This window comes from Bombina bombina, chromosome 4 (genome assembly GCF_027579735.1).
Source record: "Bombina bombina isolate aBomBom1 chromosome 4, aBomBom1.pri, whole genome shotgun sequence".
Lineage (NCBI taxonomy): Eukaryota > Metazoa > Chordata > Amphibia > Anura > Bombinatoridae > Bombina > Bombina bombina.
Genome location: NC_069502.1, coordinates 295,365,111 through 295,383,646, shown reverse-complemented (window position 1 = coordinate 295,383,646; position 18,536 = coordinate 295,365,111). Strand labels below are relative to the sequence as shown.

The 18,536-nt window shown below is 40.5% G+C and overlaps 1 protein-coding gene across 1 annotated transcript in view; it reads right to left on the bottom strand.

Annotated features, from left to right (window-relative positions):
- Nucleotides 1-979: 979 nt before the first annotated feature.
- LOC128656218 (phospholipid scramblase 2) overlaps nucleotides 980-18,536 on the bottom strand; it is a 341,004-nt gene continuing 323,447 nt past the window's right edge. The window contains exon 9 of the mRNA XM_053710007.1: nucleotides 980-2,139. Coding sequence (XP_053565982.1) covers nucleotides 2,101-2,139 — 39 coding nt within the window. The 3' untranslated portion in view covers nucleotides 980-2,100. The remainder of the gene's footprint in view (nucleotides 2,140-18,536) is intronic.

Here is an 18,536-nt window from a genome sequence, read left to right as displayed (position 1 = left end):
AAGTCAATACCCTGTTGTAGCTAGAGAGATTAAAGAAAGGTCAATAAATCAAGGTCAGGAAGAAAATCAGAGCCAAAACAGGAGACAAAAGCATAGTTAAGGAATGTTAAGAATCAGGAACATCAAAGCAGGAGTCGAAGAGTAGTCAAGCCAAGCAAGAAATTATACAGTCATACAATGTATAGCGCACCTAGGGTATATCAAAGGTAACATTGATGCCAATAGTCTAAATGGTGCAAAACAGGTTTTTGTTTGGCTATATGTGACTTAAGCAGCAAAGAATATGGTATATGTAGTTACTGTGGTTTTCAACCTTGCAGACTACTGAAGAGCATTTCTATCTACCCACCAGTACTACAAGTTCTACTATAAGTGTGACAAAAAATAATAATTTTAAACAAATCATAATTTCATTGGTAGTCTCAGCTACTTTATTCATACCATCTCACACTAAAGCAGCGATGACAATTCAACAGAATAAAATGTGTTTATTTATATAAAGGCATTTTCTATATGGAGTAACAACCAGATAGTGTTAAAACAAAAATAATACAAAAAATACATAAGAAAACAAACAAACAAGTAGTAAATATTTTAAACATCCAATCAACTAGAATTATAAGGTCTTTTAACATTTATTTCATTTAGGCACTTGACAGCTATTTTACATTGCTCCTAAAAGCTTCCTAAGTCCCTTATTTTCTACCTCAGGTAAAACTTCATACCCTTTACCATATTAATGCATTCACCCCACTATAATCACCCAAAGTTTTCTAACAGAAAATAAATGTGAGGTTTTCTGTGACAAACTACTGCATGCAAAAAATATGGGTATAGGCTGGAGGGATGTAATGTCCAATTTTTAGGATAATTTAGCTTAAAGGGATACTAAACCGAATTTTTTTTTATTTCATGATTCAGATAGAGCATGAGATTTTAAGCACCTTTCTAATTTACTCCTACTATCAATTTTTCTTTGTTCTCATGCTATCTTGATTTGAAAAAGCAGTACTGTAAGCTTTAGAGCCAGACCATTTTTTGTTCAGCACATGAGTAGCACTTGCTGATTTGTGGCTAAATGTAGCAAACCAATCAGCAGCTCTACCAAGGTGCTGAACTAAAAAATGGGCCGGCTCCTAACCTTTTATTACTGCTTTTTCAAATCAAGATAACATGAGAACAAAGAAAAATTGATAATAGGAGTAAATTAGAAAGTTGCTTAAAATTGCATGCTCTATCTGAATCATGAAAGAAAAAATGAGGGGTTAATATCCCTTTAAGTTGTTTATCCAGCACAATACATTCAGGGTTTTTAGGAATGCTAGCTCTCATTGTAATATCTATATTGATCTGGGACTAGACTCTAGTAACCCTCAGCTGTGAAATAAAGAGCAGGTTTCAGACAAGAGTATTTACGTTCTTAAATATCAATTTTATAATATTAAAAAGGTAGTGTTTAACCCAACCAGCAGATATGTTATTGAAACTAACAGATGGGCACCCTTTAACCTTTTGAAAATTAATCTTTTCATCTAGCTACATCCTCTCATTTTAAAAATGACTTGGGCCTATTCTGCATTCATATCATATATAGTATATAAAAATCCCTAAGACAATATTTACACTATGGAAAATTAAACATATACAAGACTTTTGAGATAACTTGAAGAAACAAATGAATAACATGTAACATTCTTAGCTTCATGCCTGGAATGGAAAATTTTAACAAACAGCTTAATTTATTTTTAACTTTGTTATGTCATATGAGAAAAAAATAAACTATTCTTGCATTGGTCAATACTGTGTGCGTAAAATACACTTTAAATGATAAAAATTAACCTGAAAGAGCATTTGCACACATGCATATCAAGTTTTCCAATGTAAAGTTTACAAAATAATTATAAAGTCAAATCCCATTTTATTTACATACATTATACTTCCCATTATTGGTGCCTAAAGCAGGATATTGGATTTTGTTAAAAGACCATTTTTTGGTATAAAAAAAAATAATTCACATTTTCATTACACTGTAGAAAGTTGAACCTAAAATTAAAAATTAAACTGTAATATGAGGTAGACCACGGTACATTATCCAGGCTTTTAATTCTTCTTATCTGAGTGTTCGAAAAACATGAAATCCTGTTGGAAAGAGAAAAAAAATATATATATTCTTGTTGAATTTTCAGCAGCTGATGCATTTGATTATTATTAGCAGCCTTGTTACCTTCCTAGAAATTAAACTGTTTTGGTTAAACGTTCTGAGTAAACAATGTTTAATCCCTCTGGGCACAAATATCTAGTTTCTAGGGATCTTAGATGTACATCAATGTAACAAAACATCACTTGGTTACCAAAATCAACATAGAACATATTTTGATTTTTCCTCAAGGAGTACAGAAATAATGTATTCTAGAAATTAAGTAAAAACAGATAGCTAGTTTCATGGCATATATGTATGTATATACACCAAACACATATATACATATATACACACACACCTCTCTCTATCTATATACAGTGGATATAAAATGTCTACACACCCCTGTTAAAATGACAGGTTTCTGTGATGTAAAAAAATGAGACAAAGAAATAATTTCTGAACTTTTTCCACCTTTAATGTGACCTATAAACTGTACAACTCAATTGAAAAAGAAAATTTATGCTTACCTGATAAGTTTATTTCTTTTTGGATCCGATGAGTCCACGGATTTCCTCCTTACTTGTGGGATTACGCCTCCTGGTAAGCAGGAGCCAAAGAGCACCACAGCAGAGCTGTATAAATAGCTCCTCCCTTCCCTCCCACTCCAGTCATTCGACCGAAGTTAGGAAGAGAAAGAAAAAGCCAAGGTGCAGAGGTGTCTGAAATTTAATAACCTGTCTCATTTAGAACAGGGCCGTGGACTCATCGTATCCAAAAAGAAATAAATTTATCAGGTAAGCATAAATTTTCTTTTCTTTTTTAAGATACGATGAGTCCACGGATTTCATCCTTACTTGTGGGATACAATACCAAAGCTATAGGACACGGATGAAAAGGGAGGAACAAGACAGGGAATCTAAACGGAAGGCACCACTGCTTGAAGAACCTTTCTCCCAAAAACAGGCTCAGACGAAGCAAAGATATCAAATTTGTAAAATTTAGAAAAAGATTGAAGAGAATACCAAGTCGCAGCCTTGCAAATCAGCTCAACTGAAGTAATATGTTAGAATGTCCATGAGGAAGCAACAGCCCAGGAGGAAGGAGCCAAAACTCTTTCAGGAGGCTGCTGTCCAGCAATCTCATATGCAAAACAGATGATACTTTTCAACCAAAAGGAAAGAAGGAGCCGTAGCTTTCTGACCCTTACGTTCTCTAGAAAAAATGTCAAACAGAAAAGACGACTGACGAAAGTCCGTAGTTGTTTGTAAAGAAAATCTATTTTTTTTAAAACACAGACTACGTCCAAATGTGCAGAAGACTTTCCTTCTAAGAGAAAGATTAGGACACAAGGAAGGAACAACAATTTCCTAATTAATGTGCTGACGTCTGAAACAACCTTTAGGAAGACAACCAAGTTTAGTACATAACACCACCTTATCCAAATGAAAAATAAGGCAAGGCGAATTATATAGTAATGCCGAAATCTCAAACACTCTTCGAGCAGAAGAAATGACAACAAGAAATAAAATTTGTCAAGATAACTTAATATCTATGGAATGCATAGGTTCAACAGAACCCCTTGAATAACTTTAAAATCTAAATTCAAACTCCATGGAGGAGCAATTGGTTAAAACACAGGCCTGACTCTAATCAGAGCCTGACAAAAGGATTAAACATCTGGTACATCTGCCAGACGCTGGAGGAACAAAATAGATAAAAGCAGAGATCTGACCATTTAGGGAACTCGCTGAAAAACCCTTCCTTGAAGAAAATACTAAATCCTGGGAATCCTAACTCTACTCCATGAGTAACACTTGGATTCACACCAAGACAGACATTTATGCCCTATCTCATGGTCAATCTTCCTAGTCACAGGCTTACATGCCTGAATTAAGGAATCTATGACCAAAACTAAGACACCTCGCTTGTATAGGATCAAGCGTCCAATCTCCAAGCAGCCTCAAAGAAACTACACTTGGATGGAAGAAGGGACCCTGAATAAAAGGTCCTTCCTCAACAGAAGTGTCCAAGATTGCAGAGAAAAAAAAAGCGCAAATGGGGGAAATAGACATTCTAGGCTGAAGGACCAAAGAACCGCCAAGGCAGTTATCAGCTCGGACCGGGGGCCCTGAACCTGTATCTCAAAAGCCAGGCAGGCTGACAAGATGCCATGAGATCCAATTCCAGCCGACCCCATTTGAAAATCAGGTTGGAGAATACTCCCGGACGGAGTTACCACTCTCCCGGATGAAAAATCTTACTATTCAGAAAATCAGTTTCCCAAGTGTCCACCCCTGGGATATGGAACGCTGACAGATAGCAAGAAAGAACTGGGCCGAAGCCAACTGAGGCCAGACCAGAAGAGCCTTGAAGCTTGCTCTAAGTTGCAGGAAGTCTATAAAAAGAACAGACTATGCTGTCCACACTCTGCGAAATCATGTTCCCTGAGATAGGTGATCCAGAGACAACCATCATAGAAAAAAATCCCTTGTCTCCTGATCTAGAGTTATTTGAGGAGACAAGTTTGCATAATCTCCTTCCATTGAAGGAGATTATGCAAACTTGAGTATGCTTAACTGCATAGAACTGAGGTGGAACGAACAAACGGAAATTTAAGCGACACAAGGCGCTGCTCATTTTATCAACTTGGAAGGATGAAAGGTTGAGTGGAACTCACCAGGGATTTAACATCCAACCCTCAGGTTGTTACAGAGCTCAGCCACAGTGCCTTAGCATGCTGAGCCATCTGTCCGGCGAAGGCCCATTGCCGTCACCATCAGCCTGAATACCTCTATGTACTGAGCCACTGAAAACAAGAAGTGGACTGAAAGGCTGGTTAGATTTATTGAACCGCCGGGAGATAAAAAGGACTCATAATGTAAATAATATCTTCTCAAAGACCGCCCCGCCCTTCGTGTGGCATTGACACAACAGTAAACTCCCGGGCGGCATGATTAGATTTATTGAACCGCAGGGAGAAAACATGATCCCCATGCTGTCTTTGTAAAAGACGTCTTCAAGGACCGCCCTTCGTGGGCGTATGCTAGACACAACCATACAGTCATCTCCCGGTCGGCATGTCTTCTGTAACCGCCAGGAGATGTAACAGAGTGCCCCAGAAACTAACTGATAAACAAAAAGGTGCTCAATTACTCTCAGGCACTACTTTAAAAATTAAAAACTCTTGATTGAAGAATCTATAACTAACACCTCACTTTACCTCTTCCTATCACTAACACAGGCAAAGAGAATGACTGGAGTGGGAGGGAAGGGAGGAGCTATTTATACAGCTCTGCTGTGGTGCTCTTTGCCTCCTCCTGCTGACCAGGAGGCGTAATCCCACAAGGATGAAATCCGTGGACTCATCGTATCTTAAAAAAGAAAACAAACTGAAATCTTTTAGGTGGATGGAAGAAAACAAAAAAACTAAAATAATGTGGTTGAATATATATAAGTGGGTATGTAGCTGTGTTCCGAATTAAGCTATCATATTCAAAATCATGTTAAATAGGAGTCAGCATACACCTGCCATCATTTAAAGTGCCTCTGAGTAACCGCAAATAAAGTTCAGCTGCTCTAGTTGGTCTTTCCTGAAATTTTCTTAGTCGCATCCCACAGCAAAAGTCATGGTCCACAGAGAGCTTCCAAAGCATCAGAGGGATCTCATTGTTAAACGGTATCAGTCAGGAGAAGGGTACAAAAGAATTTCCAAGGCATTAGATATACCATGGAACACAGTGAAGACAGTCATCAAGTGGAAAAAGATATGGCACAACAGTGACATTACCAAGAACTGGACGTTCCTCCAAAATTGATGAAAAGACGAGAAGAAAACTGGTCTGGGAGGCTACCAAGAGGCCTACAGCAACATTAAAGGAGCTGCAGGAATATCTGGCAAGTACTGGCTGTGTGGTACATGTGACAACAATCTCCCGTATTCTTCATATGTCTGGGCTATGGGGTAGAGTGGCAAGGCGAAAGCCTTTTCTAACGAAGAAAAACATCAAAGCCAGGCTACATCTTGCAAAAACTGAAGTCTCCCAAAAGCATGTGGGAAAAGGTGTTATGGTCTGATGAAACCAAGGTTGAACTTTTTGGCCATAATTCCAAAAGATATGTTTGGCGCAAAAACAACACTGCACATCACCAAAAGAACATACCCACAGTGAAGCATGGTGGTGGCAGCATCATGCTTTGGGGCTGTTTGTTTTCAGCTGGAACTGGAACATTATTCAAGGTAGAGGGAATTATGAACAGTTCCAAATACCAGTCAATATTGGCACAAAACCTTCAGGCTTCTGCTAGAAAGCTGAACATGAAGAGGAACTTCATCTTTCAGCATGACAACGACACAAAGCATACATCCAAATCAACAAAGGAATGGCTTCATCAGAAGATGATTAAAGTTTTGGAATGGCCCAGCCAGAGCCCAGACCTTAATTTGATGGAAAATCTGTGGGGTGGGGTGATCTGAAGAGGGCTATGCACAGGAGATGCCCTCGCAATCTGACAGATTTGGAGTGTTTTTGCAAAGAAGAGTGGGCAAATCTTGCTAATTCAAAATATGCCATGCTGATAGATTCATACCCAAAAAGACTGAGTGCTGTAATAAAATCAAAAGGTGCTTCAACAAAGTATTAGTTTAAGGGTGTGCACACTTATGCAACCATATTTTATTTTTATATTTTTCCTTCCCTCTACCTAAAATATTTCAATTTGTTTTTCAGTTGAGTTGTTACATCACAGAAACCTGACATTTTTCCACCTTTAATGTGACCTATAAACTACACAACTCAATTGAAAAACAAACTGAAATCTTCAAGGTGGAGGGAAGTAAACAAAAAAAACTGGGGATGTAGCTGTGTTCAGAATTAAGCAATCACATTTAAACCATGTTAAATAAGAGTCATCACACACCTGCCATAATTTAAAGTGCCTCTTATTAACCCTGAATAAAGTTCAGCTGTTCTAGTAGGTCTTTCCTGACATTTTCTTAGTTGCGTCCTACACAAAAGCTATAGTCTGCAGAGAGCTTCCAAAGCATCAGAGGGATCTCATTGTAAAATGGTATCAGTCAGGAGAAGGGTACAGAAGAATTTCCAAGACATTAGATATACCATGGAATACAGTGAAGACAGTCATCATCAAGTGGAGAACATATGGCACAACAGTGACCTTACCAAGAACTGGATGTCCCTCCAAAATTGATGAGAAGAAAACTGGTCTGGGAGGCTACCAAGAGGCATACAGCAACATTAAAGGAGCTGCAGGAATATCTGGCAAGTACTGGCTGTGTAGTACATGTGACAACAATCGCCCGTATTCTTCATATGTTTGGGCTTTGGGGTAGACGGCAAGACGGAAGCCTTTTCTTATGAAGAAAAACATCAAAGCCCAGCTAAATTGAGCAAAAACACATCTGAAGTCTCCCAAAAGCATGTAAGAAAAGGTGTTATTGTCTGTTGAAAACAAGGTTGAACTTTTTGGCAATAATTCCAAAAGATATGTTTGGCGCAAAAACAACACTGCACATCACCAAAAGAACACCATACCCACAGTGAAGCATGGTGGTGACAGCATCATGATTGGAGGCTGTTTTTCTTCAGCTGGAACTGGGGCCGTATTCAAGGTAGAGGAAATTATGAACAGTTCCAAATACCAGTCAATATTGGCACAAAACCTTCAGGCTTCTGCTAGAAAGCTGAACATGAAGAGGAACTTCATCTTTTAGCATGACAACGACCTAAAGCATATATCCAAATCAACAAAGGAATGGCTTCACCAGAAGAAAATTAAAGTTTTGGAATGGCCCAGCCAGAGCTCAGACCTGAATCCATTTGAAAATCTGTGGGTTGATCTGAAGAGGGTTGTGCACAGGAGATGCCCTCGTAATCTGACAGATTTGGAGTGTTTTTGCAAAGAGTGGGCAAATCTTGTCAAGTCAAAATGTGCCATGCTGATAGACTCATACCCAAAAAGACTGAGTGCTGTAATAAAAACATAATTTATGTAAGAACTTACCTGATAAATTCATTTCTTTCATATTAGCAAGAGTCCATGAGCTAGTGACGTATGGGATATACATTCATACCAGGAGGGGCAAAGTTTCCCAAACCTCAAAATGCCTATAAATACACCCCTCACCACACCCACAAATCAGTTTAACGAATAGCCAAGAAGTGGGGTGATAAGAAAAAAGTGCGAAGCATAAATAAGGAATTGGAATAATTGTGCTTTATACAAAAAAATCATAACCACCACAAAAAAAGGGTGGGCCTCATGGACTCTTGCTAATATGAAAGAAATGAATTTATCAGGTAAGTTCTTATATAAATTATGTTTTCTTTCATGTAATTAGCAAGAGTCCATGAGCTAGTGACATATGGGATAATGACTACCCAAGATGTGGATCTTCCACGCAAGAGTCACTAGAGAGGGAGGGATAAAATAAAGACAGCCAATTCCGCTGAAAAAAATCCACACCCAAAAATAAAGTTTAAATCTTATAAAGAAAAAAACTGAAAATATAAGCAGAAGATTCAAACTGAAACAGCTGCCTGAAGTACTTTTCTACCAAAGACAGCTTCAGAAGAAGAAAACACATCAAAATGGTAGAATTTAGTAAAAGTATGCAAAGAAGACCAAGTTGCTGCTTTGCAAATCTGATCAACCGAAGCTTCATTCCTAAACGCCCAGGAAGTAGAAACTGACCTAGTAGAATGAGCTGTAATCCTTTGAGGCGGAGTTTTACCCGACTCGACATAAGCATGATGAATTAAAGATTTCAACCAAGATGCCAAAGAAATGGCAGAGGCCTTCTGACCTTTCCTAGAACCGGAATAGATAAAAAATAGACTAGAAGTCTTTCGGAAATTCTTAGTAGCTTCAACATAATATTTCAAAGCTCTAACTACATCCAAAGAATGCAATGATTTCTCCTTAGAATTCTTAGGATTAGGACATAATGAAGGAACCACAATTTCTCTACTAATGTTGTTAGAATTCACAACCTTAGGTAAAAATTTAAAAGAAGTTCGCAACACCGCCTTATCCTGGTGAAAAATCAGAAAAGGAGACTCACAAGAAAGAGCAGATAATTCAGAAACTCTTCTGGCAGAAGAGATGGCCAAAAGGAACAAAACTTTCCAAGAAAGTAATTTAATGTCCAAAGAATGCATAGGTTCAAACGGAGGAGCTTGAAGAGCCCCCAGAACCAAATTCAAACTCCAAGGAGGAGAAATTGACTTAATGACAGGTTTTATACGAACCAAAGCTTGTACAAAACAATGAATATCAGGAAGATTAGCAATCTTTCTGTGAAAAAGAACAGAAAGAGCAGAGATTTGTCTTTTCAAGGAACTTGCAGACAAACCTTTATCCAAACCATCCTGAAGAAACTGCAAAATTCTCGGAATTCTAAAAGAATGCCAGGAAAAATGATGAGAAAGACACCAAGAAATGTAAGTCTTCCAGACTCTATAATATATCTCCCTAGATACAGATTTACGAGCCTGTAACATAGTATTAATCACAGAGTCAGAGAAACCTCTTTGACTAAGAATCAAGCGTTCAATCTCCATACCTTTAAATTGAAGGATTTGAGATCCTGATGGAAAAAAGGACCTTGTGACAGAAGGTCTGGTCTTAACGGAAGAGTCCACGGTTGGCAAGAGGCCATCCGGACAAGATCCGCATACCAAAACCTGTGAGGCCATGCTGGAGCTACCAGCAGAACAAACGAGCATTCTTTCAGAATCTTGGAGATTACTCTTGGAAGAAGAACTAGAGGCGGAAAGATATAGGCAGGATGATACTTCCAAGGAAGTGACAATGCATCCACTGCTTCCGCTTGAGGATCCCTGGATCTGGACAGATACCTGGGAAGTTTCTTGTTTAGATGAGAGGCCATCAGATCTATTTCTGGAAGTCCCCACATTTGAACAATCTGAAGAAATACCTCTGGGTGAAGAGACCATTCGCCCGGATGTAACGTTTGGCGACTGAGATAATCCGCTTCCCAATTGTCTATACCTGGGATATGAACCGCAGAAACTAGACAGGAGCTGGATTCCGCCAAAACCAGAATTAGAGATACTTCTTTCATAGCCAGAGGACTGTGAGTCCCTCCTTGATGATTGATGTATGCCACAGTTGTGACATTGTCTGTCTGAAAACAAATGAACGATTCTCTCTTTAGAAGAGGCCAAGACTGAAGAGCTCTGAAAATTGCACTGAGTTCCAAAATATTGATCGGTAATCTCACCTCCTGAGATTCCCAAACCCCTTGTGCTGTCAGAGACCCCCACACAGCTCCCCAACCTGTAAGACTTGCATCTGTTGAAATTACAGTCCAGGTCGGAAGAACAAAAGAAGCCCCCTGAACTAAACGATGGTGATCTGTCCACCACGTCAGAGAGTGTCGTACAATCGGTTTTAAAGATATTAATTGAGATATCTTTGTGTAATCCCTGCACCACTGGTTCAGCATACAGAGCTGAAGAGGTCGCATGTGAAAACGAGCAAAGGGAATCGCGTCCAATGCAGCAGTCATAAGACCTAGAATTTCCATGCATAAGGCTACCGAAGGGAATGATTGTGACTGAAGGTTTCGACAAGCTGATATCAATTTTAGACATCTCTTGTCTGTCAAAGATAGAGTCATGGACACTGAATCTATCTGGAAATCTAAAAAGGTTACCCTTGTCTGAGGAATCAATGAACTTTTCGGTAAATTGATCCTCCAACCATGATCTTGAAGAAACAACACAAGTCGATTCGTATGAGATTCTGCTAAATGTGAAGACTGAGCAAGTACCAAGATATCGTCCAAATAAGGAAATACCACAATACCCTGTTCTCTGATTACAGACAGAAGGGCACCGAGAACCTTTGTAAAAATTCTTGGAGCTGTTGCAAGGCCAAACGGCAGAGCCACAAACTGGTAATGCTTGTCTAGGAAAGAGAATCTCAGAAATTGATAGTGATCTGGATGAATCGGAATATGCAGATATGCATCCTGTAAATCTATTGTAGACATATAATGCCCTTGCTGAACAAAAGGCAGGATAGTCCTTACAGTAACCATTTTGAATGTTGGTATCCTTACATAACGATTGAATATTTTTAGATCCAGAACTGGTCTGAAGGAATTCTCCTTCTTTGGTACAATGAAGAGATTTGAATAAAACCGCAGCCCCTGTTCCAGAACTGGAACTGGCATAATTACTCCAGCCAACTCTAGATCTGAAACACATTTCAGAAATGCTTGAGCCTTCGCTGGGTTTACTGGGACACGGGAAAGAAAAAATCTCTTTGCAGGAGGCCTTATCTTGAAGCCAATTCTGTACCCTTCTGAAACAATGTTCTGAATCCAAAGATTGTGAACGGAATTGATCCAAATTTATTTGAAAAAACGTAATCTGCCCCCTACCAGCTGAGCTGGAATGAGGGCCGCACCTTCATGTGGACTTAGGAGCTGGCTTTGATTTTCTAAAAGGCTTGGATTTATTCCAGACTGGAGATGGTTTCCAAACTGATACCGCTCCTGAGGATGAAGGATCAGGCTTTTGTTCCTTGTTGTGACGAAAGGAACGAAAACGATTATTCAACCTAAATTTACCTTTAGATCTTTTATCCTGTGGTAAAAAAAGTTCCTTTCCCTCCAGTAACAGTTGAGATAATAGAATCCAACTGAGAACCAAATAATTTATTACCCTGGAAAGAAAGGGAAAGCAGAGTAGACTTAGAAGACATATCAGCATTCCAAGTTTTAAGCCATAAAGCTCTTCTAGCTAAAATAGCTAGAGACATATACCTGACATCAACTCTAATGATATCAAAGATGGCATCACAAATAAAATTATTAGCATGTTGAAGAAGAATAATAATGCTATGAGAATTATGATCTGTTACTTGCTGCGCTAAAGCTTCTAACCAAAAAGTTGAAGCTGCAGCAACATCCGCTAAAGATATAGCAGGTCTAAGAAGATTACCTGAACACAAGTAAGCTTTTCTTAGAAAGGATTCAATTTTCCTATCTAAAGGATCCTTAAAGGAAGTACCATCTGCCGTAGGAATAGTAGTACGCTTAGCAAGAGTAGAGACAGCCCCATCAACCTTAGGGATTTTGTCCCAAAACTCTAATCTGTCAGATGGCACAGGATATAATTGCTTAAAACGTTTAGAAGGAGTAAATGAATTACCCAAATTATTCCATTCCCTGGAAATTACTTCAGAAATAGCACCAGGGACAGGAAAAACTTCTGGAATAACTACAGGAGATTTAAAAACCTTATCTAAACGTTTAGATTTAGTATCAAGAGGACCAGAATCCTCAATTTCTAATGCAATTAGGACTTCTTTAAGTAAAGAACGAATAAATTCCATTTTAAATAATTAACAGAATTTATGCTTACCTGATAAATTACTTTCTCCAACGGTGTGTCTGGTCCACGGCGTCATCCATTACTTGTGGGAAATATTCTCCCCCACAGGGAAAGGCAAGGAGAGCACACAGCAAGTGCTGTCCATATAGCTCCCCCTCTGGCTCCGCCCCCCAGTCATTCGACCGACGGTTAGGAGAAAAAGGAGAAACTATAGGGTGCCGTGGTGACTGTAGTGTATAAAGAAAACATTTTTCAACCTGATTAGGAAACCAGGGCGGGCCGTGGACCGGACACACCGTTGGAGAAAGTAATTTATCAGGTAAGCATAAATTCTGTTTTCTCCAACATTGGTGTGTCCGGTCCACGGCGTCATCCATTACTTGTGGGAACCAATACCAAAGCTTTAGGACACGGATGAAGGGAGGGAGCAAATCAGGTTACCTAAATGGAAGGCACAACGGCTTGCAAAACCTTTCTCCCAAAAATAGCCTCCGAAGAAGCATAATTATCAAATTTGTAGAATTTGGCAAAAGTGTGCAGAGAGGACCAAGTCGCTGCCTTACATATCTGATCAACAGAAGCCTCGTTCTTGTAGGCCCAAGTGGAAGCCACAGCCCTAGTAGAGTGAGCTGTGATTCGGTCAGGAGGTTGCCGTCCGGCAGTCTCATAAGCCAATCGGATAATGCTTTTCAGCCAGAAAGAGAGGTAGCAGTAGCTTTTTGACCTCTCCTCTTACCAGAGTAAACGACAAACAAAGATGAGGTTTGTCTAAAATCTTTTGTTGCTTCTAAGTAGAACTTTAAAGCACGAACAACATCTAAATTGTGTAATAAACATTCCTTCTTTGAAACTGGATTCGGACACAGAGAAGGAACAACTATTTCCTGGTTAATATTCTTGTTGGAAACAACTTTTGGAAGAAAACCAGGTTTAGTACGCAAAACAACCTTATCTGAATGGAAAACCAGATAGGGTGGATTACATTGCAAAGCAGATAATTTAGAAACTCTTCTAGCAGAAGAAATAGCAACCAAAAACAGAACTTTCCAAGATAATAACTTAATATCTATGGAATGTAAAGGTTCAAACTGAACCCCTTGAAGAACTGAAAGAACTAAATTTAGACTCCAAGGAGGAGTCATGGGTCTGTAAACAGGCTTGATTCTAACCAAAGCCTGAACAAAAGCTTGTACATCTGGCACAGCTGCCAGTCGTTTGTGTAACAAGACAGATAACGCAGAAATCTGTCCTTTTAGAGAACTAGCTGACAACCCTTTATCCAAACCTTCTTGGAGAAAGGAGAGAATCTTTGGAATTTTAATCTTACTCCAGGAGAATCCCTTGGATTCACACCAGCAGATATATTTTTTCCATATTTTATGGTAAATCTTTCTAGTCACAGGTTTTCTGGCTTGGACCAGAGTATCTATCACAGAATTCGAAAACCCACGCTTGGATAAAATCAAGCGTTCAATTTCCAAGCAGTCAGCTGCAGAGAAACTAGATTTGGATGTTCGAATGGACCTTGTACTAGAAGATCCTGTCTCAAAGGTAGCTTCCATGGTGGAGCCGATGACATATTCACCAGGTCTGCATACCAAGTCCTGCGTGGCCACGCAGGAGCTATCAGAATCACCGAGGCCTTCTCCTGTTTGATCCTGGATATGAGCCTGGGAAGGAGAGGAAACGGTGGAAACACATACGCTAGGTTGAACGACCAAGGCGCCACTAATGCATCCACTAGAGTCGCCTTGGGATCCCTGGATCTGGACCCGTAGCAAGGAATCTTGAAGTTCTGACGGGACGTCATTAGATCCATGTCTGGAATGCCCCATAATTGGGTTAACTGAGCAAAGACCTCCGGGTGGAGTTCCCACTCCCCCGGATGGAAAGTCTGACGACTCAAATAGTCCGCCTCCCAGTTGTCTACTCCTGGGATGTGAATAGCAGATAGATGGCAGGAGTGATTCTCTGCCCATTGGATAATCTTGGTTACTTCCTTCATCGCTAGGGAACTCTTTGTTCCCCTCCTGATGATTGATGTACGCAACAGTCGTTATGTTGTCCGACTGAAATCTTATGAACCTGGCTTCTGCTAGCTGAGGCCAAGCCAGGAGCGCATAGAATATTGCTCTTAGTTCCAAGATGTTTATCGGGAGAAGCGACTCTTCCCGAGACCATAGGCCCTGAGCTTTCAGGGAGTCCCAGACCGCGCCCCACCCCAAGAGGCTGGCGTCGGTCGTGACGATGACCCACTCCGGTCTGCGGAAACTCATTCCCTGAGACAGGTGATCCTGGGTCAACTACCAGAGAAGTGAGTCCCTGGTTACCTGGTCTACTTGAATTTGGGGAGACAAGTCTGTATAGTCCCCATTCCACTGATTGAGCATGCACAGCTGTAATGGTCTTAGATGAATTCGAGCAAAAGGAACCACGTCCATGGCTGCGACCATTAGTCCTATTACTTCCATGCACTGAGCTATGGAGGGTTGAGGAATAGAATGAAGAACTCGACAAACGTTTAGAAGCTTTAGCTTTCTGACTTCTGTCAGGAAGATCTTCATTTCCACAGAATCTATTATTGTTCCCAGAAAAGGAACCCTTGTGGACGGTGACAGTGAACTCTTTTCTATGTTCACCTTCCACCCGTGAGATCTGAGAAAAGACAACACAATGTCTGTGTGGGCCCTTGCTTTGGAAAGAGACGACGCTTGGATTAGGATGTCGTCTAGATAAGGTGCTACAGCGATGCCCCTCGGCCTTAGGACCGCTAGAAGGGACCCTAGCACCTTTGTGAAAATTCTGGGAGCGGTGGCTAAACCGAATGGCAGAGCCACGAACTGGTAATGTTTGTCCAGAAAGGCGAACCTCAGGAACGGATGATGAGTTTTGTGGACTGGAATATGCAGATACGCATCCTTTAGATCCACGGTAGTCAAATATTGACCCTGCTGGATTGTCGACAAGATTGTCCGAATGGTTTCCATTTTGAAGGATGGAACACTGAGGAACTTGTTTAATATCTTTAGATCCAGAATTGGCCTGAAAGTTCCCTCTTTTTTGGGAATCACAAACAGGTTTGAGTAAAAACCTATACCTTGTTCCCCGGAGGGGACTGGGTTTATCACTCCCATCTTTGATAGGTCTCTTACACAATGTAAGAATGCCTGTTTCTTTATCTGGTCTGAAGATAAGCGAGACAGGTGGAACCTTCCCCTTGGAGGAAGTCCCTTGAACTCTAGCAGGTATCCCTTGGAGACTATCTCTAGTGCCCAGGGATCCGGAACATCTCTTGCCCAAGCCTGAGCGAAGAGAGATAGTCTGCCCCCTACCAGATCCGGTCCCGGATCGGGGCTACCCCTTCATGCTGTCTTGGTAGCAGCAGCAGGCTTCTTGGTCTGTTTACCCTTGTTCCAGCCTTGCATGGGCTTCCAAGCGGGTTTGGGCTGGGCCGCGTTACCTTCTTGTCTAGCGGCAGTGGAGTTATTAGCCGGTCCGTTCCTGAAATTGCGAAAGGAACCAAAATTAGACTTGTTCTTAGCCTTAAAAGGCCTATCCTGTGGGAGGGCATGGCCCTTACCCCCAGTGATGTCTGAAATAATTTCCTTCAATTCCGGCCCAAAAAGGGTCTTACCCTTGAAAGGAATATTAAGTAACTTAGTCTTGGACGACACATCTGCCGACCACGATTTCAGCCAAAGCGCCCTCTTTTCGCCGCCAATTTCGTTATTTGAAAGGCGGCATCCAATATAAAGGAATTAGCTAATTTTAATGCGTGAATTCTGTCCATGACTTCTTCATAGGAAGTCTCTTTCTGGAGCGACCTTTCTAGTTCCTCGAACCAAAAGGACGCCGCTGAAGTGACAGTAATAACACACGTAGCTGGTTGAAGGATGAACCCTTGCTGAACAAAAATCTTTTTAAGCAATCCTTCCAATTTTTTATCCATAGGATCTTTGAAAGCGCAGCTGTCCTCTATAGGAATAGTGGTGCGCTTCGCTAGTGTTGAAACAGCTCCCTCAACCTTCGGGACCGTCTGCCATGCATCCCTTCTAGGGTCTACTATGGGAAACATTTTCTTAAATATAGGAGGTGGGGCAAAGGGTACACCTGGCTTCTCCCACTCCTTTTCCACTATGTTCGCTACCCTTTTGGGTATTGGAAAAGCGTCGTTGTGCACTGGGACCTCTAAAAATTTGTCCAATTTGCACAACTTCTCTGGTACTACCATAGAATCACAGTCATCCAGAGTAGCTAATACCTCCTTTAGCAAAGCGCAGAGATGTTCTAGCTTAAACTTAAATGCTACTATATCAGGTTCTGCCTGTTGAGAAATTTTTCCTGAGTCTGAAATTTCACCCTCAGGCAGCCCTTCCCTCACAGCCAATTCCGATTGATGTGAGGGTAAAATAGATAAAGCATTGTCAGCGTCTGATTGTTCATCCCTTTTATCTGTATTTAAAGCTGAACAATCACGCTTTCTCTGAAATGCTGGCAGTTTGGATACAAGATTTGCTATAGAATTATCCACTACTGCTGTTAATTGTTGCATAGAAATAAGCACTGGCGCGCTAGGTGTCGCCTGCACGGGCAAAGCTGGTGTAGACACAGAAGGAGAGAATGTAGAACTATCCCCACTACCTTCATTAGATAAATCATCTTGGGCAACATTATGAAATGTAACAGAGCTGTCCTCATTTTGTTTGGACGCTATGGCACAATTATCACAAACACTCGAAGGGGGAACCACATTTGTCTCTATACACACAGAACATAGGTTATCTGATGGCACAGACATGTTAAATAGATTTAGGCAGGCAAACAATGCAATAAAAACGATTTTAAACAAAAACGTTACTGTCTCTTTAAATAATAAAATGACACACTTTATTTCTGAATGTTCAAAAAACTATGAAGGCAATATCCGATTATTCTGAAATTTGGACCCCAGTGTCTTAATGCTTAGAAAGTATTGCACAGCAAATATTGAGACTCTAGCTCTTAAAACAAGCAAACCGGAGCTAATTGTTGGATTTAACCGTTTTTATACACCACAATCCCTGCTTACAGCATTGCTGCAGCTTTTACCTTTCTTAGGGGTCAATCATCCACAGAAATAAGCCTTCTGGAGTCACTTTCTGAGCCACAGGACCCTCTCACATGGAACTGCATGCACTGCCTTGAAATTAACTGAAGTGCCAAAATGAGGCCTCCTCCCTCAGTACACTAGAGTGAAGGGGGCTTCCTGACTAGATTTAGGTGTCTAAAGCAAGCCAGATCAATAAAAAACATCCCCAAGTGTATATGAGCTTATAAAACATTTCAATTGCCATCATATTGTAATAAAAAACAATCAATTTGGCCCCTGACAGTGTCTACCAGCATAAAAATCAAAAAGGGGAAGCCTGTTATCTTTTTTGCTAAGGTGAAAGAAAAATGGCTTACCGTTTTCCCTGAGGGGAAAAATGACTGTCATCTAGCATTAGCCTGTGTTGTTAGAAGGAGACTAGTCATACCTGAAGCAGATAAGTCTGGAAACTGTTACCCCCAACTGAAGTTCTCTGGTTTCAACAGTCCTGCGTGGTAACAGAAATGGATTTTAGTTACTTGTGCTAAAATCATAGCCCTCTTAAACAGAAATCTTCATCACTTTTCTGTTGTAGAGTAAATAGTACAAGCCAGCACTATTTTAAAATAACAAACTTGATAGAAGAATAAAAAACTACAACTAACACCACAAACTCCTCACCATCCCCGTGGAGATGCTACTTGTTCAGAGCGGCAAGGAGAATGACTGGGGGGCGGAGCCAGAGGGGGAGCTATATGGACAGCTCTTGCTGTGTGCTCTCCTTGCCTTTCCCTGTGGGGGAGAATATTTCCCACAAGTAATGGATGACGCCGTGGACCGGACACACCAATGTTGGAGAAATGAAGATTTATCAGCATCAACCTCTGAGACAGAATCCTCTGAACCAGAAGAACCATTATCAGAATGATGATGTTCATTTAAA